The sequence below is a fragment of the Mobula birostris genome, chromosome 12 (genome assembly GCF_030028105.1).
Source record: "Mobula birostris isolate sMobBir1 chromosome 12, sMobBir1.hap1, whole genome shotgun sequence".
NCBI classification, from domain to species: Eukaryota; Metazoa; Chordata; class Chondrichthyes; order Myliobatiformes; family Myliobatidae; genus Mobula; species Mobula birostris.
The window spans coordinates 5,443,984-5,471,781 of NC_092381.1; the positions used below are offsets into that span (position 1 = coordinate 5,443,984).

The 27,798-nt window shown below is 47.5% G+C and overlaps 1 protein-coding gene across 2 annotated transcripts in view; it reads left to right on the forward strand.

Annotated features, from left to right (window-relative positions):
- bcl10 (BCL10 immune signaling adaptor) overlaps positions 1-26,781 on the forward strand; it is a 74,902-nt gene extending 48,121 nt beyond the window's left edge. For both annotated transcript variants that reach the window (XM_072273277.1, XM_072273276.1), the window contains 2 exons: positions 16,038-16,323; positions 22,310-26,781. In XM_072273277.1, the coding sequence (XP_072129378.1) occupies positions 16,038-16,323; positions 22,310-22,680 (657 nt within the window). In that variant the 3' untranslated portion in view covers positions 22,681-26,781. The remainder of the gene's footprint in view (positions 1-16,037; positions 16,324-22,309) is intronic.
- The last annotated feature ends 1,017 nt before the right edge of the window (positions 26,782-27,798 follow it).

The window sequence follows — 27,798 nt, forward strand, 5'->3', positions numbered from 1 at the left end:
CCTCCCAAGGGTTGTGCTGTGTGGGAGACAAAGGGACCTCTTTTCGTGATGGAACTAAAATTCAAAGTAAATTTATTATCAGGTTACATACATGTCACCATGAGATTCGTTTTCTTGCCGGTATTCACAGTAAATACAAGAACCACAATAGAATCAATGAAAGACCACACCCAACAGTTCGGACAAACAACCAGTGTGCAAAAAAAATAACAGACTGTGCAAATACAAAAGAGAAAAATAAATCAGTGATAAATATCAAGAATATCAGATGAAGAGACATTGAAAGTGAGCTTGTAGGTTGTGGGAGCAGTTCGGTGTTGAGTGAAGTTATCCCCTCTGGTTCAAGGTGGCACCAATGAATCATGGCGACGTTCTGCGGCTGCTTGCAAAACACCATTGAGCCAGATGGTACAGAAACAGGCCTTTTGGCCTGTCACGTCTATGCTGGCCCTCTCTTTCTCACCCATACTAATCCCACGTAAAATAACCTGGTCTGTAATCTTCTATCTTGTGGCATTACTAATCCTAGAATCATAGGAGGAAACTTTGACATCATATAAGGACACACAGTGGAGAGTTCTCACAGTGCAGGGCATGCCCTTTTCTCACTGTTACCATCAGGTAGGAGGTACAGAAGCCTGAAGGCACACACTCAGTGATTCAGGAACAGCTTCTTCCCCTCTGCCATCTGATTCCTAAATGGACATTGAACCCGTGAACACTACCTCACTTTTTTTAATATATTATTTCTGTTTTTGCACGATTTTTAATATATTCAATATACGCACTGTAATTGATTTATTTTTTTTTCTATATTGCACAGAACTGCTGCCGCTAAGTTAACAAGTTTCACGTCACATGCCGGTGACAATAAACCTGATTCTTGTTGCATCTTGGGCCCAGGAAAGGAAAACCCAACAGAAAGAGGTGGACACGGCTCAGTCCATCACAGGCAAAGCTCTTCCCACCACTGAGCACGTTTACAAGGAGCGCTGTCACAGGAAAGCAGCATCCATCATCAGGGACCCCCAGCACCCCCAGCATCCACACCGTGGTCTCCTCACTGCTACCTTCATGAGGGAGGTACAGGAGCCTTTGGTCACACACCACCAGGTTCAAGGACAGTTATTACCCTACAACGGACAAGCTCCTGAACCAGTGGGAATGACTTCACTCACCTGGGCTCTGAGCTGACGCTATAACCTACACACTCACTCTCAAGGACTCTTGACAACTCATGTTCCCAGTATTATTTACTTCTGATTTGCACACAGTCTTCTTTTGCATATTGGTTGGTCGTCAGTCTTTATAGATGTTTTTTCATAAATTCTATTGTATTTCTTTATTTTCCTGTAAATGCCTGCAAGAAAGTGAATCACAGGGTAGTATATGATGACATATATATTACCATAATCTACATAGTTTGATAATAAATTTACTTTGAGCTTTTTTTAGGGTTGTATCGCACACAAACATGCCCTTTGGCCTAACTCATCCATACTGAGCATGATGTCTATTTGAGGTAGTCCTGTTTCTCTGCATTTGTCCCATAAACCAAATCCAGATCTCCCCCAGACGCTGTAGCTGTACTGATCTCCTCATCTCCCTCTGGCAGCTCACTGCATATACCCACTACCCTCTGTGTGAAAACCTTGTCCCTCAGGTCTGCCTCTCGAGCTCACCTCAAACCTACAGTACTGTGCAGAAGTCTTAGCTACATAGATATAGCTGGCGTGCCTAAGGCTTCTATACAGTTATACAGTACTGTATTAGTCAATGTGGAGTGGAGGGCGAGTTTGTAAATCTTGCATGAGCAAAGGATGTTGGGAATGGTAGGGGTGGAGTGCCACAGGAAGGATGTGGGACAGGTGGCAGAGAAGGAGTGCCAGGGGCAGGAGGTGGCATTGGTGCAGACACTCCCAGCCCTGAGCCAACAGGCAAGGTCATTTGACGCCAAACAACTGGTTTGTTGATCATTACAGATTGCCTCTCTGGTGCTTCCCGCTCCCTCCCCTCTCCCTTCCCCTTTTCCCAACCATGATTCCCCTCTCCCTGCCCCCCTCCCACTCTCAATCCACAACAGAGACCCATATCAGAATCAGGTTTATCATCACTCACAAATGTCATGAAATCTGGGTTTTTTTTGCGGCAGCAGTACAGTGCAATACAGGCCTGGGCTGTGATCCTGCTCTACTCGAGATCCATGCACCCATGTATGGCAGAGAGAGGGCAGGGGTTAAACCTGAGGGGTGTGGGGAGAATGAAATGGGATTGGTGTCAATGGGTGGTTGATGAAAGAATTGATTCTATTTTGTGACAAGAGTTGTCCTATTTTCAAAATAAAATCATTCAGATTCCATATAAATAATTACATTTGCTGTCTAACATAGGAACAAAATAGCAAGAAATTTGTATTTTTAAAAAAACCCACAGGTCTGGAATAGAAACATAGAAACATAGAAAATAGGTGCAGGAGTAGGCCATTCGGCCCTTCGAGCCTGCTCCGCCATTTATTATGATCATGGCTGATCATCCAACTCAGAACACCGCCCCAGCCTTCCCTCCATACCCCCTGACCCCCGTAGCCACAAGGGCCATATCTAACTCCCTCTTAAATATAGCCAATGAACTGGCCTCAACTGTTTCCTGGGGCAGAGAATTCCACAGATTCACCACTCTCTGTGTGAAGAAGTTTTTCCTAATCTCAGTCCTAAAAGGCTTCCCCTCTATCCTCAAACTGTGACCCCTCGTTCTGGACTTCCCCAACATCGGGAACAATCTTCCTGCATCTAGCCTGTCCAATCCCTTTAGGATCTTATACGTTTCAATCAGATCCCCCCTCAATCTTCTAAATTCCAACGAGTACAAGCCCAGTTCCTCCATTCTTTCTTCATATGAAAGTCCTGCCATCCCAAGAATCAATCTGGTGAACCTTCTCTGTACTCCCTCTATGGCAAGGATGTCTTTCCTCAGATTAGGGGACCAAAACTGCACACAATACTCCAGGTGCGGTCTCACCAAGGCCTTGTACAACTGCAGTAGTACCTCCCTGCTCCTGTACTCAAATCCTCTCGCTATAAATGCCAGCATAGCATTCGCCTTTTTCACCGCCTGCTGTACCTGCATGCCCACTTTCAATGACTGGTGTATAATGACACCCAGGTCTTGTTGCATCTCCCCTTTTCCTAATCGGCCACCATTCAGATAATAATCTGTTTTCCTATTTTTGCCACCAAAGTGGATAACTTCACATTTATCCACATTAAATTGCATCTGCCATGAATTTGCCCACTCACCCAACCTATCCAAGTCACCCTGCATCCTCTTAGCATCCTCCTCACAGCTAACACTGCCACCCAGCTTCGTGTCATCCGCAATCTACAATTAAAGCAGAAAATGCCAGAAACACTCAGAAGGTCAGGCAGTATCCATGGAGAGAGAAACCGAGTTAATGTTTCAAATTGGAGACCCTTCATAAAAATGAATGAGGTAGCATAGTGGTTTGGCCAGAGGGTGGTGAATCTGTGGAAGCTGCATGTATTATGTTGAGTATAAAACAAAACTATGGAGCAGATGTTACATGAGAGGGGAACTGGGTCAATATTTCATGTCAGTAACCTGTCAGGCTTCATCTCATTCCAGAGTTCTCATTGAAAGACGTCATTAAAACCTATCGAATGTTGAAATATCTTGATAGAGTGGATGTAGAGAGGATGTATCCAGGAGTGGGGGAGTCTAGGACCAGAGGACACAGCCTCAGAATAGAGGGACGTCCCTGTAGAATAGAGATGAGGAGGAATTTCTTTAGCCAGAGGGTAATGAATCTGTGGAATTCACTGTCACAGGCAGCTGTGGAGGCCAAGTCGAGGGGTATATTTAAAGCCGAGGTTGATAGGTTCTTGAGCAGTCAGGGTATCAAAGGTTACAGGGAGAAAGCAGACTCGATGGGCCAAATGGCCTTATTCTGCTCCTATGTCCATGGTCTTAAGGTTGAGACTGAGATGTGGTTTGAAATTTGTAACATCGTGTCCTTCACAGAACTGAATATTGTAGAGCAAAGCACATTTAATAGGATTAGTAATTGATTGGGTGGTGAGGTGGAGATAGGACTCTACCAAAGGAGGCGTAAGGTGCTCCTTCCCTCCGCAAGCCTGAAGGTCACCCTTGGGCAAGGTGTGGCACCTGCTCAGTGCCCAGTCAGGGTCACGTGAAGCCATGGGAGCTGGTGGTAGATGCCCGTACGAGCAGCTGGTGCACATCACAAGACCCGGTTATGCGACCACTGACGCCAGGCAGACAACCTCTGACAAGAGAAAATCTGCAGACACTGGAAATCAAAGAAACACACACAAAATCCTGGAAAGCACAGCAGGCCAGGCAGCATCTATGGAAAGGAGTAAACAGTTGATGTTAAGGGATGAGACCCTTCATCAGGACAATCTCATTGATAATGGCTGGGGTCACCTGTCTTGTAAAGACACTGCCCAGAAGGCAGCAATAGTAAACCAGTTCTGTAGAAAAATTTGTCAAGGACAATTATGGTCATGACATGGCACGTAACGAACGAGCAATAGATGCTGCCTTACCTGCTGAATTTTGTGTGTGTGCATATGTGTGTAGCACGTGAAAATAAGATCAGTTACTTTAACTGAATCTTAATTGCTTACAGCCCTGGTCACCCCACCATAGGAAGGATGTTGAGGCTTTCAAAAGGGTACAGAAGAGGTTTACCAGGATGCTTAAAAGTTGCTGGTGAATGCAGCAGGCCAGGCAGCATCTCTAGGAAGAGGTACAGTCGACGTTTTGGGCCGAGACCCTTCGTCAGGACTCACTGAAAGAAGCGTTCACTAGCAACTTTTGTGTGTGTTGCTTGAAATTCCAGCATCTGCAGATTTCCTCGTGTTTACCAGGATGCTGCCTGGATTAGAGGGAGTGTGCTATAACGAGAGGCTGGACAAACTTGGGTTGTCTTCTCTGGAGCGACGGAGGCTGAAGGGAGATCTGATAGAGGTTTATAAGATTATGAGAGGCTTAGATAGAGTTGACAGTATCTTTTAATGTCTAATACCAGAAGGCATGCATGTAAGATGAGAGGGGTAATTTCAAAGGAGATGTGAGGGGTAAGTTTTCTTATGCAGAGTGTGATGTGTGCCTGGTAGAGGCGGTAACATTAGAGACTTTTAGGAGACATTTAGATAGGCCCATGATTGTGAAGAAAATGGAAGGGTATGGACATCGTGTAGGCAGAAGAGATTAGTTGGCCATTTGATTTCTCCTTTAACTGGTTCAGCACAACATTGTGGCCAAAGGGCCTGATCCCGTGCTGGTCTATGTTCTATCTTTGACAGCGATTCCTGCCCCGAAACCACAGCGTTGACAGTGGGTCTCACAGGAAAAAAGTCAAAAGCAAAGAGCAGAATGGGGAGGAAGTGAATGGTCAGGGCTGTGAAAAGAAACGGATGAAGTGAGGTCTTTGTTCTGCTTTTTACATTTAGTTTTGGGTGTTTGATAGTTCTGCAGAGGCGCGGACCACTACTGGCCTGCAGCCTTTGAAGTGCAGTGGTTGAGGCTGATGTGTGCGGCTGGGGATGTGATCTGTGTCACAGCGATGCCCTTAAAAGGGGAACATTTCACAATGGGTTTGAAACAACTCCGTTTTGCAGAACAGAAATGGCAAATATGTGGGGAATTAACTTAAGGTGGTTGGAGAGACGTCTTGGAGTGATGTCAGAGATGGGATTTTTTTTTTACATAGAGAGTGCTGGGTGTGTAGAATCCCCTGCTGGTGCAGACAGATACATTGGAAGCACTTGGAAAGTCACAGGGATGATAGAAAAATGGAGAGCTATATGGGGGGGTGGAAGGGTTAGATTGATCTTGGTGTACGTTTCAAGGTGGGCCTGTTTATTTATTTAGTGCTACAGTGCAGAATAGGCCCACCGATCCACACCACCCACAACCCACTCATTTAACCCCAGCCTAATCAGTGACCAACTGGTACGTCCTTGGAGTGTGGGAGGAAACCAGAGCACCCGGAGGAAACCCATGCGATCACAGGAAGGGACATATAGAGGACGCTGGAATTGAACTCTGATCTCAGACACCCTGAGCTGTAATAGCATCACTCTAACTGCTCTGCTCGGTGACGTCCCACGTATGTTCAGAGGTCTGTGAACTCATCGGGTTGGGCGGTTCCTGATGGCAGTGTTTCGACCCAAAGACGTCACCCCGGAGGCCGTGGGACCCCCTGATTGTTCCGACCCCGGAACCCCTGTCCAGTGCTGAGACCCTGAACGGTCATAGTGTCTGCAACTGTCTCCCGTCCAGCTGCCTGTTAGCTCAGCCAGTCTTCCAGCTCACGTCTTGTGTGTCACCATCTGAGAAAGTTGCGTTGAACATGCCAGTCGTGGTTAAATAACACGGTTCAAGTCCAAGTTCACTTTATTGTCATTTGAGCATACACCACCGGATGAAATGATGTTCCTCCGGACTAAGGTGCACAACACAGTACGTATAACTCCCACACAACCGTACTCATGTATACCCCCAAAACAGAACAACGTTCCTCCGGACCAAGGTGCACAACATATAAGCTAATATTCCCACAAATTAATTAATTAACAAAAAGTAACGAGCAAGTAAACAGTGTAACTCTACTGGCGCCAGGGTAGTGGCAGGGAGTTCAGTAATCTCACAGCCTGGGGCAAGAAGCTGTTTCCCATCCTAACTGTTCTATCCTAATGCCACGGTACCTCCTGCCTGATGGTGGGGGGGGGTCAAACAGACTGTTGGACGGATGGGAGGGATCATTGATAATGCTAAGGGCACTGGGTACACAGCGCTCCTGATAAATATCTCGAATGGGTGGAAGTGAAACCCCGATGGTCCTCTCCGCAGTCTCTGCAATCCTTTGTCGGGACTTGCGGTCGGATCCCTCGTAATTCCCGTACCAGACTGCTCGGGACACTCTGGATGGTGTTCTGGTAAAATTGGTTGGACTTGGGGAGGGAGGGGAGTCTCCTGATCATCTGCACACTCCCTGCTGCCCGTCGGCTCAGTCACCCTATCCGCTTCACTTTTTTTGGTTTCGTTTTGACGTGGCTTCCTCGGAGAAATGTGAGGGGGACTTGCGCTGAGCATGCCAGCCAAGGTTACATCATGCAAGTGTTGTCCTGCAGCAGGGAACAGGCCCCTCAGCCCATCCTGTCCACACTAACCAGTGGTCATCACACCACCCGGCATGTGGCCCAAACACGACAGGGTGACAATTCCTGGAGAAGTTCTTTTGAAGTACTTCCATCTGAATAACTCATGGAGGTCAGTGTCCCATGTGCCCGTGTCCTGCCGTGACGGTAGGCTGCAGCCAATGACCTTCTCTGCTGACCTGACAGCTCGCTGTAGTTCTTGTGTATTGTGAGAGGACGCTGTACCAGACCGGACAGCGATGGCTGACGTGAGGATGCGCTCTGTGATGGCAGTGTAGAATTACACCAGGACGCTCTGCGGAAGATGGAATTTTACCAACTGCCGCAAGAATTCAGTCGACTGCCGAGCCTTTATTTTAATGCAGGAGATGTGGTTCTCCCACACCAGGCCCTGGCAAATGCCCAGGAACCGGACTGTTGAAACGGAGCTCATCAGTGATGATGTCCAACATCAAAGTTCAAAGTTAATTTATCATCAAAGTACATATATGTCACCCTGAGAACTCTGAGGTTCATTGTCTTGCGGGCATACTCAATAAATCCGTGAAAGAATAATAACAATAGTAGAATCAATGGTAGACCACATTTCTTGGGTGTTCAACCAAGGTGCAAAAGACAACAAGCTGTACAAATACGAAAAGAAAAACAAAATAGTAAATAAATAAGCAACAAATATCAAGAACACGAGATGAAGAGAGTGAGACTACAGGTTGTGGGAACAGTTTAGTGATGGGGGTGAGTGAAGTTATCCCCTCTGGTTCAGGAACCTGGTGGTTGAGGGGTAATAACTGTTTCTGAACCTGGTGGTGTGGGTCCTGAGGCTCCTGTACCTCCTTCCTTAATCACTTACTATCTACAAGTCTGTGGTGGCTAGCAGGACACTATTACAGCTCGGAGCATTGGAATTCCGAGCTCAATCCCGGCATCCTCTGTAAGGAGTTTGTACGTTCTCCCCGCGACCACGTAGGTTTCCTCTAGGTGCTCTGCTTTCCTCCCACAGTCTAAGGATGTACTGGTTGGTCAGTTAAAGTTTTTATTTTTATTGAGATACAACGTGGAGTAGACCCTTCTGGCCCTTTCAGCCATGCCACCCAGAAAGCCAATGATTTAACCCTAGCCACAGTCACAGAGCCCATTCGGGAGCCCAGTGGCTGCAGGCCACAGTCACAGAGCCGGTCAGCACTGAAGCAAGTGCACAGTCCAGGAGCCCAGTGGCTGTAGGCCACAGTCACAGACCCAGTTCAGTGCTGAGACGAATGCAGACAGTCCAGGAGCCCAATGGTTGCAGGCCACAGTCATAGAGCCAGTCAGCACTGAGGCAAGTGCACAGTCCAGGAGCCCGATGGCTGTAGGCCACAGTCACGGACCCGGTTCAGTGCTGAAGCAAGTGCACAATCTAGGAGCCTGATGGCTGTAGGCCACAGTCACGGACCCAGTTCAGTGCTGAAGCAAGTGCCAATGCCTGGAGGTGCCCGATTGTTCAATTTCTGCTGGAATTTGATCTTTAGGGAAATGTCTGAGTTTGATGACATAGAAACATAGAAAACCTACAGCACAATACAGGCCCTTTGGCCCACAAAGCTGTGCCGAACATGTCCCTACCTTAGAACTACCTAGGCTTACCTATAGCCCTCTATTTTACTAAGCTCCATGTACCTATCTAAGAGCCCCTTAAAAGACCCTATCGTATGCAAATATGCTATGAGTGTTTTAAGGCTGGTTATTTTTAGAAGATTAGAAAGTTTTTGATGGGAACAGGCCATTCGGCACAACAAAGCATGCCGAATTCCTATTCAGATTTTGTGTTTTGAAGGTGACTTCCTTAATAATTATGTCACAAGAGAGTTAATTTACTGTTGGCTGAGAAAATGGATTTAAACCGTCTTGGGAAATGTATAAAAAGGAAGCTGCATATATTATGTGGAGTATAAAAAGAAATTATCGGGCAGATGTTACATGAGAGAGGAACTAGGTGAATGTTTCACGTCAGTATCTTGTCAGACTTCATCTCACTTCAGAGTTCTGGTTGAAAGGATTGTCCATGGGAGTCATTGAAACCTATCGAATGTTGAATGGCCTAGATCGGCCTTTCTCAACCACCTTGCGCTGGAGGATCCCATGAAATAATTTTCAGGTCTCAGGGAACCCCTGCATAAAAATTATTGTATCTACAGCTCATGGTGCGTTAGCATGATCAGTGATTTGTCGAAATAATGATCCAAAAATAATTGTCAATGCTCTTTTGAGTAGAGAATGAATTTTTTAGCCAACCTTTCTTGAAAAAACAGGTAGTTAAGCTTAGCGTACCTTTCTTGAATTAACCTTCCTTTCCCTTTCATAAATTTTAAAAACTCATGAGGATATAATAAATTTCTGACAAATAACTGGTTTAAGCCAAAATGGGATTAAATTTTTCTAAAGGTAGACTCTGTAGATTTAATTTAAATCATTGTAAATTGACTTTCATTAATGCTATTTACAACAGGAAAATTATTGACAGTGTTGAATAGTAAAAAGTTACTAAAAAACAAAAGCCAAAGCAATATGAATAAAAATATTGCCTAAGACACAATTTTATACAAAACTTTGAAAAAACATTTTCTTACCAAGTGACATGATCAGGCTTAAACATAGGCCTAGCTTCTGAAATCTGTGCTTGTTGCTTGTTACATACCAGCAGTGGCAGCGCCAGAGATTTTTTCTTGCTGGTGCTACAGTGGGGCTGAATGATTCAGTGATGGTGCTGAGGGATGCACTGTATGGTAATATGTATTCGCAAGGCCAGACGCGTGGCGTTAAGAAGTCAGTTTCAAGCATTATGTGCCTACTGTAAATGCCTGTGTTGATTCACAAGCAACAGCAATTGATAAATATAATATAGAAATGAACTGTGACAGTGTCAACGGCATCGGAGACAACCTGGGCGACACGGAGCATAAACTAAAAAAAAACCAAACAGAGCATCCAAGCCACAGCGGACAACGTGAATCACGCACCAACCCCGCAATCAGCTTCAAATGCGTGCTTTTTGACTGAAAAACACAAAACGAACCCTCTACTATTCGCATTACATAGACAGCAATGCCAAAAGATACACCGTTATTAAAGTCAAATAAGGCAAACAACCGATGCAAGGCTTTACCAGGAGTTGGACAAATCGTACTCTGACCATGCCATACCTCAATTAATTCAGCTACTGAACTTAAAACAAAATTCAACAGAATCACCGCTTGGAAGTCTAAGCAAAGCCAGTTGGCTTAATAGCAGTAAATGTAATATTTTAGTATCTGCTGGAAACATAAGGACTATGTGGTACCCACCACAAAATAATAATAATAATCAGCATTAGTCTTGGCCCAAATTTTTAAAAAATCAACTGCACTCACCATTGCTGTTTTCAGAGAAGCACAATCTGTCTGTTGTTGTGATTGGTGGCGAAAGCATCAATGATTTTCTGAATGTCAAGTGCTTTGGTCCTCCAGCTGTTTATGGCCAACAGGGCCAAGTTGCTGTTCCGAACATCACTGCTGCTGTTCCTTAGGTAGTTTTTGAGGTGTCTGAGGCAAGAGAAACTCCGTTTGCATGAGGCAGATGTAACAGGCAGAGTCAGTGATATGTAGATTAGTTTGTATAAATCTATAAATGCATCGCGGTAGGGTCTCATTAGAGCTAGAATTTCCACTGTGTCATTCAATGTCTGTTCCTACTTTTGTTTTATTTCCAGCAGACGCCGAACCTGATGCAGCTCTGCAGTCAGGTTCACTTCAGTCACTCCATAGTATTGGGCCAATGGCCAAAGACAATTCTTGGGTCTCAATGCTGAGACTCCAGTCAGAACACCCCCAGTCTCAATTGAGAACCATCTTTTCATTTCAGTCAGAAGTCTGTCTATAACCGGATAGAAACAGTGCTTGTGAAGGTCATCAGAGGATGTGACAGGTGTGCGTTCAGTTTAGGCCTCAACAACAAAATCATGTAGGCGGCGGGGTGGCTGGGCCTGTCTCCTTTCATGTGGTCTGCTCTGTATACCGGCCTTGACACACAGGTCCCTGGCTCTTGTCTGAATTTCACTCCATGATTCCTCTCCCCGTTTTGCTGAGTGCATCGATAACAGACTGAGCCAAGTCCACAGTGGTTGAAAGCTCCAAACTGGGAGATTGTAGCTGGTCTGACATGAACTTGGTGATTCGGAATAAATCTTTAAATGGAGTGAGAAGTAAAGCAAACTGCTCGTCAATCAGTCCATTTACAGCTCTGGCCTCCGTGCATTTGGTTGACCCATAATATCCTGTAGTGTAGCTAGAATGGCAGGGAGTCATTTCCTTCTTGCCCACAAAGCTGTATACTGCCATGCCCAGCGTGTATCTGACAATTTCTTCAACTCCACGGGCTGTGCAGGTGATTCCAGTTCTCTCTGTTTCTTCATGAAAAGAGCGTGGGCAACAGAGTTTGGAAACAAGTTGTAAAGCAGCTACAGTTTCAAAATACTCACTGGCTTGTGGTACATTGCTCACAACATCCACTAAAACAAGGTTAAGTCTGTGAGCACGGCAGTGTATAAAAAATGCCTGCAGGACCACTTTCCTGAACCTCTCTTGTACCCTGTTATTGCACCCAGACATCACTGCTGCCCCGTCATAACACTGACCCATACATGCGTTCTATCAATAACACACTGGGCGAGTGTCTGTTCAATGCTTTTAAGAAGCGACTCTGCGTCCAACCCTTCTGCTGGAGTGAAGTGCAAGAATTCTTCAAGCACTGTTTCGTTATTCAAATACCGCACCACCACTGATATTTGCTCCTTTTCACTCAAGTCTTTACTTTCCTCCACCATGATGGCAAAATATCCAGCCTCCTTGATTTCTGCACTTATTTGACATCTGACCATATCTGCCATAATACCCATAATTTCATTTTGGATATCGTGATGGGTGTTTTTTGCATTTCCAGGATTGTCCTCTATTTTTTTAAGCGACAGTCTTATCAAACTTCCCAATTACACTGAGCAACTCAACAAAGTTTCTCCTATTGCCAGATCTATCATCCTCCCGGTGTCCTCGCTGGGCAATGCCTTGGCACGCAGTATAGCGTAGAGACTCAACCACTGCTCTCATGTACTTCCTTCAGTTAGTCCTGACGAAGGGTCTCGGCCTGAAACGTCGACTGCACCTCTTCCTAGAGATGCTGCCTGGCCTGCTGCGTTCACCAGCAACTTTGATGTGTGTTGCTCTCATATACTCATGATTTTCTTGGACAATCTTTGCATGCCCTTTATCAAGCATATTTCCCAATCTTGAACCGTCTTATTTTCTCAATCTGAATTCGGCCCATGCCTCCATCGCAAACTTATGAGCTGCACTTACATGGTGGGTTTTGAAAGCTGTTGTAGCTTTCCGCCAGTTGCGGTAACCAGTGACAGTGAAGGTAGACTCAGAATGGAACCCATGTCCTCCACACAGGAAATGCCTGCATGCGAAGCAGAATGTAGCATCTTTTGTGATTGAGTATTCCAGCCAGGAGTACAGGTCAAACCAGCCATGAATAAAACTCCTTTGCTGATTGCCAAACTGTTGCGAAGGGTACTTTTTCAACGCTGGCCGATGAGGTCCTTCCTCAGGCTGCTGGCTAACATCGCTAACAGTATTCCCACTAGCACTAAGAGCAGCTTCATCCACGTTCTCTTCCGAATCCCGCTCCATTTCTTGTTCCTCTACTTCGCCCTCACACTCCTTCAATGAACCGTTGTCGTCCTCATCCCCACTTACTTCTTTCTGCATGTCACTTTCAATTAAGACAGGCTCAGGCTGAGACACCACTGATTCCTCTGGATGAGGTCGTTTTCTGACTAAAAATCGATCCATTTTTCACGCCGGCCAAAATAATGCACGTGCCAGGCCCACGCTTGCTTGTAAAAGCACGATCTGCGCGTGTGGCATCCATCAGTCTTACGAGACCACGGATCTGCGCCTGGATGTATACTATCAATCTCTCGCGTGAGTGAGAGTGAGTGACATCACCACCTTAGGTGATCTTAGATCAGCTTAACTGATCTGTGGACAGCAACGGCAAGACATTGACAATGAACGAATAAGCTGAAGTGTAGAGTGGATCGGAGAGAGCTTATAACTTTATTGCTGCGTGAGTGCTATGGTAATTGTGGGCGCTGTTTCACTAGATCAACTGGAGAAACAAGCTGTATTCAAAACTATACAGAGAAAGCAAAGCAAAGCAAAGCAGTTAATTTCTTGGTGGTGCTACGTTGGTGCTATTGCAATTTCTGCTGGGGCTATAGCCCCAGCTAGCACCACCTTAGCGCCGCCCCTGCATACCAGGCACAGTGAAATAGGACAACTTGGATCACCAGTCCATGTATATCCATTGACAAGAAGCTTTCATTGTAAAGACAGACTTTTTTGTGTCCATTGTTGTACTAGTGCAGTGAAATGACTCAGAAGATTGTAGTTCTTCATTATCAACCTTATCAGAATTGTCCATAGGCCGAGGCCTCCTCTTCAAAAATCGCCACATTGGACCGTCTTGAGAATGAAAATTTCCCTCCAATTTTCTACTACGCCAGTAGTGTTTGTTCACTCCTGTAAGTCAGTCAGTGGCACATAAGGGGAAGTTGGGGGAAGTAATTCGGCAGAGGAAGGCTGATGTCACAGCCTAAGTCGTACAATTCCATTCGATGCTGGGAAAATGCACTTCACGCTTTCCATCATCCTACCGTTCTCCCCTCCTGCAACACAGTGCTCACCAATTATCAACAGCCTCCCCTACTTTGTGTCAATAACTGAGAAGGGACTCAGCCAAGTAAACAGGGTCCTACTGCGCACTGTCATACTGGGCTGAGAGGCCGCCAACGAGATTGCTAATGGCGCTTCTCGGTCACTGGCCAGCGCTAGCATCACGCCAAGTTCAAAAAACAATGTTTATTTTTTAAGATCACGATCTCTCACAAAATCCCTAGTTGACTGCCATGATGAGGCTAAACTCAGGTTGGAGGAGCAACACCTCATATACCGTCTAGGTAGTCTCCAGCCCCTTGGTATGAACACAGAATTCTCCAACTTCCGGTAATTCCCTCCCCCTCCCTTCCCCTATCCCTATGTCATTCTGCCCCCTCCCCAGCTGCCTATCACCTCCCTCATGGTTCCACCTCCTTCTACTACCCATTGTGTTTTCCCCTATTCCTTCTTCACCTTTCCTGCCTGTCACTTCCCTGCTTCCCATCTTCCACCCCTTTATCTTTCCCCTTACTGGTTTTTCACCTGGAACCTACCAGCCTTCTCCTTCCCACCCTCCCCCCACCTTCTTTATAGGGCCTCTGCCCCTTCCCTCTACAGTCCTGACGAAGGGTTCTGGCCTGAAACGTTGACTGATCTTTTCCGCGGATGCTGCCCGACCTGCTGAGTTGCTCCAGCGTGTTGTGAGTGTTGCCCTAGTTGAAAATCATGATAGGATGAACTTGGAGAGAATATATTCATTAGTTGGAGGGTCTAGGACTAGAGGACACAGCCTCAGAATAGAGGGATGTTCTGTTAGAACAGGGAACAGAGATGAGGAGGAATTTCTTTAGCCAGAGTCATTACCACAGACAGCTGTGAAGACCAAATGAATGGGTATATTTAAAGTGGGGATTGATTGGTTCGTGATCAATCAGGGCGTCAAAGGTTAAGGGGAGAAGGCAGGGGAATGGAGTTCGGAGGGAAAATAAATCAGCCATAATGGAGTGATGGAGCAGATGCCATGTGCTGAATGGCCTAATTGTGCTCCAACGGCTTATGGTCGAATGGGACCTTTGTTATTTATACCAGTGTTATGGATGCGAATGTACAAGGCTTGGTCAAAAAGTTTGTGGATGATATGGAATTAGGCAGCGTTAATAGTGAAGAAGGTTATTGTAGATTACAGGGGGATCTCGATCAGTGAGGGAAATGGCAAATAGATTCCAATACAGGTTAAGTGTGAGGTGATGCACACCAGCACTGGACCTATGCTGTGAATGGTAAGGCTCTAGGGAGTGTAAAGTAACAGAGGGAGGAGGCATTTAAGAGACTCCTATAGGCACACAGATGATAGAAATGGAGGATTATGTGAGAGGGAAGGATGAAATTGATCTTCCTGTATTTATTGAGATAAATAAAGTGCAGAACAGGCCCTCTGGGCCTTCGAGCCGTATCACCCAGCAACAACCCCCTCCCCCCCCCCCGGATTTAACCTTAGCCCAATCACAGGACAATTTACAATGACCAATTCACCTGCCAACTGGTACGTCTTTGGACTGCGGGAGGAAACCAGAGCACCCGGAGGAAACCCACGCGGTCACGGAGAGAGAACGTATAAACTCCTTACGGGCAGTGGCGGGAATTGAACCCGAGTCATCTGTACTGTAAAGCGTTGTGCTAACCACTACACCACTACGCCCTTTCAGAGTAGGTTAAAAGGTTGGCACAACATCGTAGGCTGTAATGCTCTTCTTCGGTCAGAGGCAAGGGGAATGTCCGGAATTCTCCACCCCAGAGGGTGTGGAGATTGGATCACTGGGGCTTTGGTGGTTTAAAAAGTGTTGGACAGATCGGGGACTGAGGGCGATGGAGAACTGGTTCATAAAGGGAGGTGTGTCCTGGGGTAGATTAGTCATGGTCACACTGAATGCTGGGATAGGTCCGAGGAGCTGAGTGGCCTCCTCTGGTGGTGCATTTTTTTTGTTCTGGTACTAGTGAAGGTTTTCAGAAGCTGCCGCCATAAACGTGCATGCATAAAAATGGGTCACAGTGTTCAGGAGCGAGAACTGTGTGTATTCACGAGTGAACCTTGTGTTTGTAGACCCTCGAGAAACTCCGCCCCTACCTGTGCGATAAGCTCATCGCCGAACGACACTTCGATTACCTGCGAGCAAAGAAGATCCTGTGCAAGGAGGACACAGAGGAGATCTCTTTCCAGGTATCGAGCCGGCGGAAGGCAGGAAAGCTGCTGGACCATCTCACAGAGAACCCCAAGGGCCTGGACACTCTCATCTGTTCCATCCGAAGGGAAGGAACACAGAACTTCCTGGTGCAGAAGATAACAGATGAAGTTCAGAAAATCAAAAATGAGAAACTATTCCAGAAAGGTAAATTACTCGACCTCGTTCTCTCTGGCATTGGAAGGGTTGGTCAGAATCTACTCTGTTAACACTGGCATACACTGTGAAGCAGCAGTACAAAGTAAAGACATGAAAATTACAGTGTGTTCCAAAAGTTACAGTACTGTGCAAAAGGCTCAGGTGACTGAGCTACTATAGATATCCACTATGTGCCTAATACGTTTGCACAGTACTGTAGTAATTTTATGTATTGCACTGTACTACTGCTGCTAAACAAAACAAGTTTTATGACATACATGAGTGATAAACCTGATTCTGATACGGGTCTCTATTGTGGACCGAGGGTGGGAAGGGGGAAGGGAGAGGCGAATCACGGTTAGGAAAAGGGGAAGCGAGATGGGAGGAAGTGGGAAGCACCGGAGAGACATTCTGTAATGATCCATAAAGCGAATGACCTTGCCTGGTGTCTCAGGGCTGGGTGTGTTTGCAACTGTGCCTCCCCCTGGCCCCGGCACTCCTCTGCCACCTGTCCCACCACCCTCCCCCCACGGCACTCCACCCTCACCATTCCCAACATTCTTTCCTCTCGCCAGATTTACAAATTCACTCTCTAGTCCACAGTGACAAATAGTATTGTGCAAAGGTATTAGGCACCCTGATTTATATGTCATGAGGGTGTTGAATGAAGGGTGCATGCGAGCTTGATTTCAAAGTTTGGATAGGTACATGGGTGGGAGGGGTATGCAGGTCTATGGTCCCAGTGCAGGTTGATGGGAGCAGGCAGTTGAAAAGGTTCGGCATGGACCAGATGGGCTGAAGGGCCTGTTTCTGTGCTGTACTTTGACTCTAAGGATTTTGCATAGTACTGTATATAAATAAATACTGTAAAAGAGGGATACCAAGGTCACGTTCATGGGCTCATGGACCATTCAAAAGTGTGATGGCTGAGGGGGAGAAGCTGTTCCTGAATCTTCGAGCTCCTGCACCTCCTGCACCAGTGCCACAGCGAGTTAATAAAATAAAATATAAAAGAGAACAGGAACAGGTCGGATTCAGATTGTTCACTTATCACACACACATGGGAACACACAGTGAAGTGTGTCGTTTAGCCCACAATGTCACCACACATTCCACCACCAACATAGCCTACCCACATTGCTTGGTGGAACTACACGAACAACAGCAAAACAGCCCCCTTTTCTCCCACACACACAACCACACACGCAACATACACACAAAGACACACATACAACAGAAACACTCAGTCACACACACAACATACACTCACAGAAACAGACACACACACACACACACACACAACATATTCTCACAGACAGACAGACCCCTAACCCTAGGCTCTTCAGCCCACGCTGTGTGATGCTAAACTAACGAATCCCACCAGCCTGCACGTGTTCTGTATCACCCTCCATTTTCTGCCTGTCGTGTGTCTGCCGAAAAGACTCTTAAATGCCTCTGTGGTATCTAGTTGCACCAGCACCCCAGTTCCAGGCGTCCACCACTCCCTGGGTAAAAATGGCCTTTTCACATTTCCTGCACTTGCTTTAAATACAAACTCTGTCGCACTTAGGGGCACAGTGTAGTGTTCAGTACAATGCTTCACAGTGCCAGTGAGGTTTAATTCCTGAAATGGTCTGCAAGGAGTTTGAGCGTTATTTATTTATAAATTTACCAATAAGGCACGGAAAAGGTCCTATCACCCCTTTGAACCACACCCCCAGCAAACCTGATTAACCCCTGCCTAACCACAGGACACTTTACAATGACCAATTCACCTAGCCGCTGTGGATTTGGACTGTGACAGGAAACTGGAGGACCCATGGAAAACCCACACATTCCACAGGGAGGACGTACAGTCGCTCCTTTCAGGGGAAGCCGGGATTGAACTCTGAACTCCGACACCCCGACCTGTAACAGCGTCACGCTAACCACTACGCTACATGGCACCTGTGTTCTCTCCATGACTGCGTGGGTTTCCTCCGGGTGCTCCAGTCTCCTCCCATGTTCCAGGGGTGTTCAACATTGGGGTTTAGTAATCTGTCGGCGTTGGAAGTGTGGTGACATTTGCAGGCTGCCCCCCACCCCCCAGCACATCTACTGACTGTGTTTATTGTTGATGCAAATGACACATTTCACTGCGTAGAGCTGACAAATAAAACTCATCTTGCTACCCGACTTATCTGTGCCTCTCGTAATCATACAGACCTCTATCAGATCTCCCCTCAGCCTACGGTGCTCCACAGAAAACAGCCCAACTTTGTCCAACCTCTCCTGATATTCTACACTATACACTCCGTAAGACCATAAGATACAGGAGCAGAAGTAGGCCATTCGGCCCATCGAGTCTGCTTCGCCATTCAATCATGGGCTGATCCAGTCATCCCCACTCCCCTGCCTTCACCCCATAACCTTTGATGCCCTGCCTAATCAAAATATCTCTGCCTTAAATGCACCCAATGACTTGGCCTCCACAGTCGCTCGTGGCAACAAATTCCACAGATAATCCTGGCAGCCCATTCTGGTCCATAACAGCACAAGGCACAGGAGCAGAATAAGGCCATTCGGCCCGTCGAGTCTGCTTCGCCATCCATCGTGGCTGATTTATTATCCTCTCAACTCCATTCTGCTGTCTTCTCCCCGAAACTTTTGACGCCCTGACTAAGCAAGACCCTATCAACCTCAGCTTTAAATACACCCAGTGACTTGGCCTGCACTGCCATCAGTGTCGATGAATTTCAGATTCACCACCCTCTAGTTAAAGAAATTCTTCCTCATCTTTGTTCTAAATTGATAGCCCTCTAATCTGAGGGCGTGCTCTCTGATCCGAGACTCTCCCACTATAGGAAACATCCTCTCCATATCCACTCTGTCCAGGCCTTTCAATATTTGAAAGTTTTCAATGAGATCCTCCCCATTCTTTCTAAACTCCAGCGGGTACAGGCCCCGACCACTCTCTGTTGATAAGCCCCACACACCACTTTAAACTTTCCTCATCTCACTTTAAATCTCTGCCCTTTGGTATTCAGCATTTCAACCCTGGGTAAATGATTCTGACCACTGTATCTATGCCTCCCATAGTTTTACAAGCAAAGGACATGGCTCTGCAGTTTCTGTGCTGCTGACCTGGAAATTTCTGCTACTTCCTCCCCCCCACCCCACTACATTAATTGTTTAAATGGGTTTCTGGCTCCCTAGGCCTTGGCCAGTCAGTCAGATGAGTAAAGTCTACTCATACTGACAAACAGCCGCTGAGCTCCTGACAGATCTGCAGTGTTTGATGGTCAGTTCCACATTCTTGCCATGGGATTGCTGTGTCTCCTGGGAGTGTAACACACACAGAAAATGCTGGAGGAACTCAGCAGGTCAGGCAGCATCAACGGAAATGATATCAGGCTGAAACCCTTCATCAGGACTGGGAAGGAAGAGGGAAGGAGGACAAGCTGACAATTGATAATGTGACACTGGGGCGTGCAGTAAGAAGCTGGGAGGTGATAGGTGGAAAAGGTAAAGGGCTGAAGAAGAAGAAATCTGATAGGAGAGGAGAGCTGACCATGAGAGAAAGGGAAAGAGGAGTGGCACTGGGGAGAGGTGATGGGCACTGGGTGGGGGGAGGTGATAGGCACCGGGGGGGGGGGGGGAAGAGAGGTGATAGGCAGCGGTGGGGGGAGGAGGTGATAGGCAGCGGTGTGGGGGAGGTGATAGGCAGGTGAGGAGAAGAGGTAAGAGGCCAGAGTTGGGAATAGAAGAAGAGAGAAGGGGGAGGGGATAAAATGACCAGAAGCTGGGAAGTCAATCTTCGTGACATCATGTTGGAGGCTACCCAGAAGGAATACGAGATGTTGCTTCTCCAACCTGAGAGTGGCCTCACCATGGCAGAAGAGGCCATGAATCAACTTGTTGGAACGGGAACAGGGATACGAATTGAAATGTTTGGCCACCGGGAAATCCCCACCTTACCCTCGCTCCTGTTCATTGCTGATGCAACCAAATCTCTTTGTGTTGTGAGAGCTTTCTTTTCCTCTCAAAAGAAAGTCATACAGCATGTGTGGGACAGAGCAGTAGTACACCGCTTTCGTGTGCAGGAGATCCTGGTTCAATTCCTGCTGCTCTCTGTGAAGGGTTTGTCCATTCTCCCTGTGGCTACATGGGTTTCCTCCGGGTGCCCCGGTTTTCTCCCACGTCAGCCGCTTGTCACTGTGCGTGGGAGCCTCCACATCAGGGGTGATGCAGCCAGTCAGAATGCTCACCATGGCACTATTTGTAAGACTCTTTGGTGACATACCAAACCTCTTCAAACTCCTAATGAAATCTAGTTGTGCTGGCGTGTCTCCTTCATGATTGTATCAGTAACTTGTGCCCAGAATAGATCTTCAAAGATGTTGACACCCAGAAACCTGAAGTTCATCACCCTTTCCGCTACTGACCCTGTAAAAGGACAACCCTTCAAACAGCACTTTCGTATCTGTACTGGGCAGCCACCACTCTCTGTGTAAAAGCAGCTGCCCCACACATCTCCTTTAACCACCCCCCCCCCCCTTACCTTAAACCCAATGTCCTTTGGTATTTGATACTTCAACCCTGGAGGGAAAAAAGGTTATTTCTGTCTCCTGTTATGCATGCCTCTCGTGATCTTATAAACCTCAATCAGATCTCCCCTCGGCCTCCGGCGCTCCAGAGAAAACAACTCAAGTTTGTCCAACCTCTCTGATCCAGGCAGCGTCCTGGTGAACCTCTTCTGCACCCTCCCCAAAGCCCCGACATCCTTCCTGTAATGTGGTGACCAGAACCACACCCGGTACTCCAAGTGTGGTCCGACTAGTGTGTGATACGGCTGCAATGGGACTCCCTGACTCTTGTTCCCAATGCCCTGACTGATGAAGGTAACTTGCTTTACCACTATATCGACTTGTGTAGGTACTTACAGGAAGCAGTGGATTTGCACTCCAAGATCCCTCTGTACATCAGTGCTCCTTAAGGTCTTGCAACTTAGAACATAGAACGTCACAGGCTCTTCGTCCCACAGCATTGTGCTGATCCTTTAAAAGACATCCCACCCTGCAAAAGCTCATTTCAGGGAGGTAGCACCATCAATTTGCAGGAGACTTCCGGGAGAGGTGGGATGTCTGCAATAGAGTAGCTCCTTAGCCAGCTAGTTTAAATAATATTATCTATGCTAATGAACGAATGACACCTGTTAAACTCACCTCAACACATCTTTTACAGTCTTAACCCACCATGGGCAATAGAAAAGTCACTGTTGCAAACAGTGCAGTGAGCAACACTGTCATTATTTTGACCCCTATTAGGCAGGGGTACACTTTAGTGTAGTCTGGGGTGACGTACATTTTATTTTTTTTTGGAACACTCTGCCATGGTGTGCTCTCTCTCTCGTGTGTGCTCTCTCTCGTGGTTGCTCTCACGCTCTCTCTTGCTTTCTCTCACTCGCTCTCAAAAAATTTGATTTCTGTGATATTGTATATAATTTGCGGGCATCAGGGAGCCACTATTAATATGCGGGAGACTCCCGGAACGTCCGGGAGAGGTGAGATGTCTGCTTGAACCTACTCTAATCTTAATCTATCCCTTCCCCCCCCCCCCCACATAGCCCCCATTTTTTCAATTATCCATGTGCTTATCTAACAGTCTCTCAAATGTCCCTAATGTATCTGCCTCTACCTCTGACATCCGCCCCCTATACTTGCTTCCAATCACCTTCGAATGATGCCCTCCGGTGCTAGCAATACGAGACAACCCGTTGCATACTGGTTCCCTTCCTCTTCCATTAGTCTTCCCAGAGTGCAGCAACTCACATGAGGATGGATTAAAGACCGCCTGCCATTCCTCCGCCCAGATCTCCAGTTGATCTACGTCTTGATGTGTCCGTTGACTATCTTGTCCTCACTATCCACAACTCCACCAATTTGAGAATGTTTGCAAGCATTCTAACCTCGTGGCACGTGTTTGCTGACACTGGTTTTATCCCCTTTCATTGCAGGAGTCTTCTCGAGCAGCTATGACCCAGCGGAAGACATGTCCAAAAGAAACAACCTCTCCAGGTTCTGCTCGACTGACTCCAATAGTTTGAAGGGGATGGAGGTGAACATTCTGTGTCACCCAGAGGGGGAGTTCAGTCCTGAGCCGTCTGCCTCGCCCCTCCTCTCCCCTCTGGAGCTACAGTCCACCTCGTCGTTGGAGAACACTGCAGTCATGAGCAACTTGGAGACCATGGCCACGACATTGACTCTGCCCAGACCAGGAGAGCCCGGAGCTCCACCTCTCCCCCCCAAACTCCAGACCGAATCCACGGGATCCTCCAGCAGCCCCAGTGACTCCGAATTCTTGCCCCTGCGGTCCCGCTCCCCATGACCTGTCACGGCCCCGACAAGAGCAGAGGTCTTTCGAAGGTCTGCGGTGGATTGTGGGGGAATGGAGGAGTGAGGTTACGTGGTTTGAATTCTCGTGGCATTCTCTGTATCTTTGTTATATTCTGGTTCAGAACCACACAATTTCTTTCTTTCTTCTTTGGGATTTTGGTTTTACTGAGGGCCAACGACTGCGGTTGGTGCTGCCTATCTACACCGTCCTGGCAAGGGCGGCTCAACGTTGCTCGGAAGCACCTGGGTCTTTGGGAGCAGATGAGTGCCTGTGGTTAGCGTTTCCTCATCACAATGTCTATCCGTCATCCACAAGTCTCTGGGGTGTGAGGAACTGTTCGCCATCTCACTTGATCACCTCAGCATCAGCTGTACTCAAGAAACTCAATACTGTCCAGGACAAAGAGACCATAAGACAAAGGAGCAGAATTGGGCCATTCAGTCCATCGAGTCTGATCTGACATTCCATCATGGCTGATTTATTATCCCTCTTAACCCCATTCTCCTGCCTTCTTCCTGTAACCTTTGACGCCCTGATTAATCAAGAACCTATCAACCTCTGCTGTAAATCTACCCAGTCACTTCACCTCCACAGCCACCTGTGGCAGTGAATTCCACAGATTTACCAGCCTCTGGCTAAGGAAATTCCTCCTCATCTCTGTTCTAAGTGGATGTCCTTCCATTCTGAGGTGGTGCCCTCTGGTCCTAAACTCCACCACTATAAGAAACAACCTCTCCACATCTACTCTATCTAGCCTTTCAATATTCGATAGGTTTCAATGAGACTGTGGCGCCCCCCCCCCGCCCGATTCTTCTAAACTCCAGCAAGTACAGGCCCAGAGCCATCAAAGTACGAGCTTAAGAGTTAAGCCTGTTTGATCGTTCACAAGCCCAGAGTTTCATCTCTCCCCACCAGTGCACCGTGGCTGCCGTCTGCACCACCTACAAGATGCACTGAGGTCACTCTCCCGGGTTACCATGACAGTCTGAGGTCACTCTCCCAGGTTACCATGACAGTCTGAGGTCACTCTCCTGGTTCACTACGACAGTCTGGGGTCACTGAGGTCACTCTCCTGGGTTACTAGGACTGGGGTCACTGAGGTCACTCTCCTGGGTTACTACGACTGGGGTCACTGAGGTCACTCTCCCGGGTTACCATGACAGTCTGAGGTCACTGAGGTCACTCTCCTGGATTACTACCACAGTCTGAGGTCACTCTCCTGGTTCACTACGACAGTCTGGGGTCACTGAGGTCACTCCCCTGGGTTACTACGACTGGGGTCACTGAGGTCACTGTCCTGGGTTATACGACAGTCTGAGGTCACTGAGGTCACTCTCCCGGGTTACTACCACAGTCTGAGGTCACTGTCCTGGGTTACTACGACTGTCTGGGGTCACTGAGGTCACTCTCCCGGGTTACCACGACAGTCTGAGGTCACTCTCCTTGGTTACTACCACAGACTGGGGTCACTGAGGTCACTGTCCTGGGTTACTATGACTGTCTGCCATGTGTACTATCATCAGGACCATGTGGGGAGGGAGGAGGGATGAGCTGCCTTCAGAAACTGCTGTAGTCTTTGGGGAGCAATTTCCAGCGTTCAGACCCAGTGAAGGTGAAAAAAAAGTGACACTTTCCCCTGCCAGCGGGGTGTGCGGCCCAGTGGGGAACATGGGGTGGTGGTGTCCCTCTTTGAAAGAGGCCCCAGTCCTCCCCACAGGGCTGGGGGTGAGGCTTTGAGCTTCAAGTGGTTCAGGTGGTTCCATTTATGATCAGAGAATGTAAATGGAAATTCTCACTCTTCACAGACATCTGCAAGAAACAGAACCCTCTGAGTGTCTCTCTCGATGTCTGTGTCTGTGTCTCTCTCTCTCTCTCTCTCTCTCTCTGTCTCCCCCCCCGTCTGTGTCTTTCTCTCTCTCTCTGTCCGTCTGTGTGTGTCTCTCTCTCACCCCGTCTGTGTGTCTCTCTCTCTCTCTCGGACTAACAAGGGACAGAGAGATATCACCCATTTCACAACAAATGGGAGAATAAAACAACAGTCACTGTTACAATGTTAGTCTGCTGGGTTGCTTTTCATTTCAAAATTCTCCGACTCCGGAATTGGCAGCAAAATCTTTTCCCCCACTCCTCCCCACCACCATTGAGAGAGCACGATCACTCGACTACAGAGGCCTCTGCCTGTTGCAAAATCCGGATGTTCCTCAGTCAGCGGCACCACCATGGAATCTGTTGTCCACAGGGAGAATGGCGGAAAATGGCCGTTTAGTCGGTGAGCTCCAAGAATGGGAATTCATCACTGTAAAAAACCGTAGTTCAAATGTCGTTACAGATCAGGGATCTCTGACTGAACCCCAGCCACCCTGAAAAGAAAAGAAGAGACATTTAAAGAGAGGAGTTTAAACTGCTTCACAGATGAGCTCGAAGAGGCAGCCATTTGGTGTCATCTTAGTGCTTATCAAATGGGAATTGTAAACAATATGTGGGAGAACCTCAGAGACCCAAGCAGAATGCACGGGGAGGGGAAGGGAATGAAGAAGTTTCAGTGCAGAACCCTGTACCTGGGGTCTTGTGTTGGAGACGGAAGTGGGGTTTCGGAGGGGAGAGTCACCTGACGTGTAAAGGTCTGTGGTGCTGCGAGAGATGACAGCCTGATGTGTCTTGTGGGGTCACAGTTCAGAGTCTCAACCCAAAACATTAGCAGCTCCTCCCCTCACCCAGGGGTTGCTCGGCTGGCTGATTGTGTGTCGCTCTACATTCCAGTGTTTGCAGTCTCTCGTGTCTCCAGGAATTCCAAATTAGAGCATAGGACACAGAACGTTACAGCACAGTGCAAGCCCTTTGGCCCACAGTGCTGTGCTGATTTTTAACCTTCCCCAAGATCAACCTAACCCTTCCCTCCTACATAGCTGTCCCATTTTTCTATTATCTACTTGCCTCTCTAAGTTTCTTCAATGTCCCTAATGTATCTGCCTCTACCATCCCTGGTAGGGCGTACCACAGTCTCTGTGGAAAAAAAATTCCTGTCTCTAACAAAGAAGGTTCACCAGATCGATTCCTGGGATGGCAGGACTTTCATATGAAGAAAGACTGGATGAACTGGGCTTGTACTCGTTGGAATTTAGAAGATTGAGGGGGGATCTGATTGAAACGTATAAGATCCTAAAGGGATTGGACAGGCTAGATGCAGGAAGATTGTTCCCGATGTTGGGGAAGTCCAGAACGAGGGGCCACAGTTTGAGGATAGAGGGGAAGCCTTTTAGGACCGAGATTAGGAAAAACTTCTTCACACAGAGAGTGGTGAATCTGTGGAATTCTCTGCCACAGGAAACAGTTGAGGCCAGTTCATTGGCTATATTTAAGAGGGAGTTAGATATGGCCCTTGTGGCTACGGGGGTCAGGGGGTATGGAGGGAAGGCTGGGGCGGTGTTCTGAGTTGGATGATCAGCCATGATCATAATAAATGGCGGTGCAGGCTCAAAGGGCCGAATGGCCTACTCCTGCACCTATTTTCTATGTATGTTTCTAACATGTCCCCTGTACTTTCCTCCAATCAATTTATGCCCCCTTGTATTAGCCATTTCCACGTGCTGGTGACCAGTTGATCAACGCCTCTCACCGTCTTGTACAGCTCTATCAAGTCACCTCTCATTCTCCTTTGATCCAAAGAGAAAAGCCCTAGCTCGCTCAACCTGTCCTCATGAGACACGCTGTCTAATCCAGACAGCATCCTGGTAAATCGCCTCTGCACCCTCTCGAAAACCCACATCCTTCCTATGGTGAGGTGAGCAGAACTGAACGCAGTACTCCAGGAGTGGTCTGACCAGGGTTTCATAGAGCTGCAGCATTACCTTGCAGCCCTTAACTCAGTCTGCCGACTACTAGAGGACAGAACCCCATACACCTTCTTAAACACCTATCAACTTGTGCAGTGGTTTCGAGTAGCACACACAAACTGCTGGAGGAACTCAACAGGTCAGGCAGCATCTAGGAAGAGGAATCGACAGTGGAAGTTTCAGGCCGAGACCCTTCATCAGGACTGGAGGGGAAGGGGAAGGTAGTACAGCAAAACAGCTGGGGGGAGGGAAGGGACGACAAGCTGGAGGGTGATGGTGATGCTGGGGGGGGAGGGGAGGGAGGAGATGATGGGAGAAGCTGGGAGGTAGAAAGAGTTAATCCGCTGTATTTTTCATCCGGTATATTCACAGCTGATCTACCTCGAAAGAATGAGCACACTTCCTGGCATGTACTGACGGTGTAACCTGTCTGAACCTGTTTGAGGGTGGGCCAATGTTTCAAGATGATTCATTCACAGAGAATCACAGCGATGAGATTTCTGCCACCAGCACATAGATTCATAGAAAAGTACAGCACAGAAACATTCCATTCAGCCCATCTAGTCTGTGCTGAACCATTTAAACCTCCTACTCCCATCGACCTGCACCGAGACAATAGCCTTCCATACCCCTACCCTCCATGTAACTGTCCATACCTCTGTTAAATATCTGGCAGCACCAGTGGAAATGACTAAACAGCCGACATTTCGGGCCAAGAGCCTTCTTCAGGACTGAAGGGAGAGGGAAGATGTCAGGAGAGGGGAAGGAGGGTAGCTAGAAGGTGATTGGTGAAGCCAGGAGGGCAGGATAGGTAAAGGGCTGTAGAGGAAGGAATCTGATCGGAGAGGAGACTGAACCATGGGAGAAAGGGAAAGAGGTGATAGGCAGGTGAGAAGATGCTGAGCAACACAAATGCTGGAGAAACTCAGCAGGTCAGGCAGCATCTATGGAGGGGAATAAACAGTTGATGTTTCAGGCCAAGACCCTTCAGCAGGACTGGAAAGCAAGGGTTCTCCTTTCTTTGCCATTTCTGTAATGTCTCTCATGGGTTCTAGATAGAAGGCCATGTTCTGTTGCCTTCTCCGTATAACCTTTTACCCCCAACTGATCAAGAACCTGTCAACCTCTGCTTTAAATATACCCAATGACTTGGCCTCCACAGCCGTCTGTAGCAATGAATTCCACAGATTCACCATTCTCTGGCTAAAGACATTCCTCATCTCTGTTCTAAATGGATGCCCCTCTATTCTGTGGCTGTGCCCTCTGGTCCTAGACT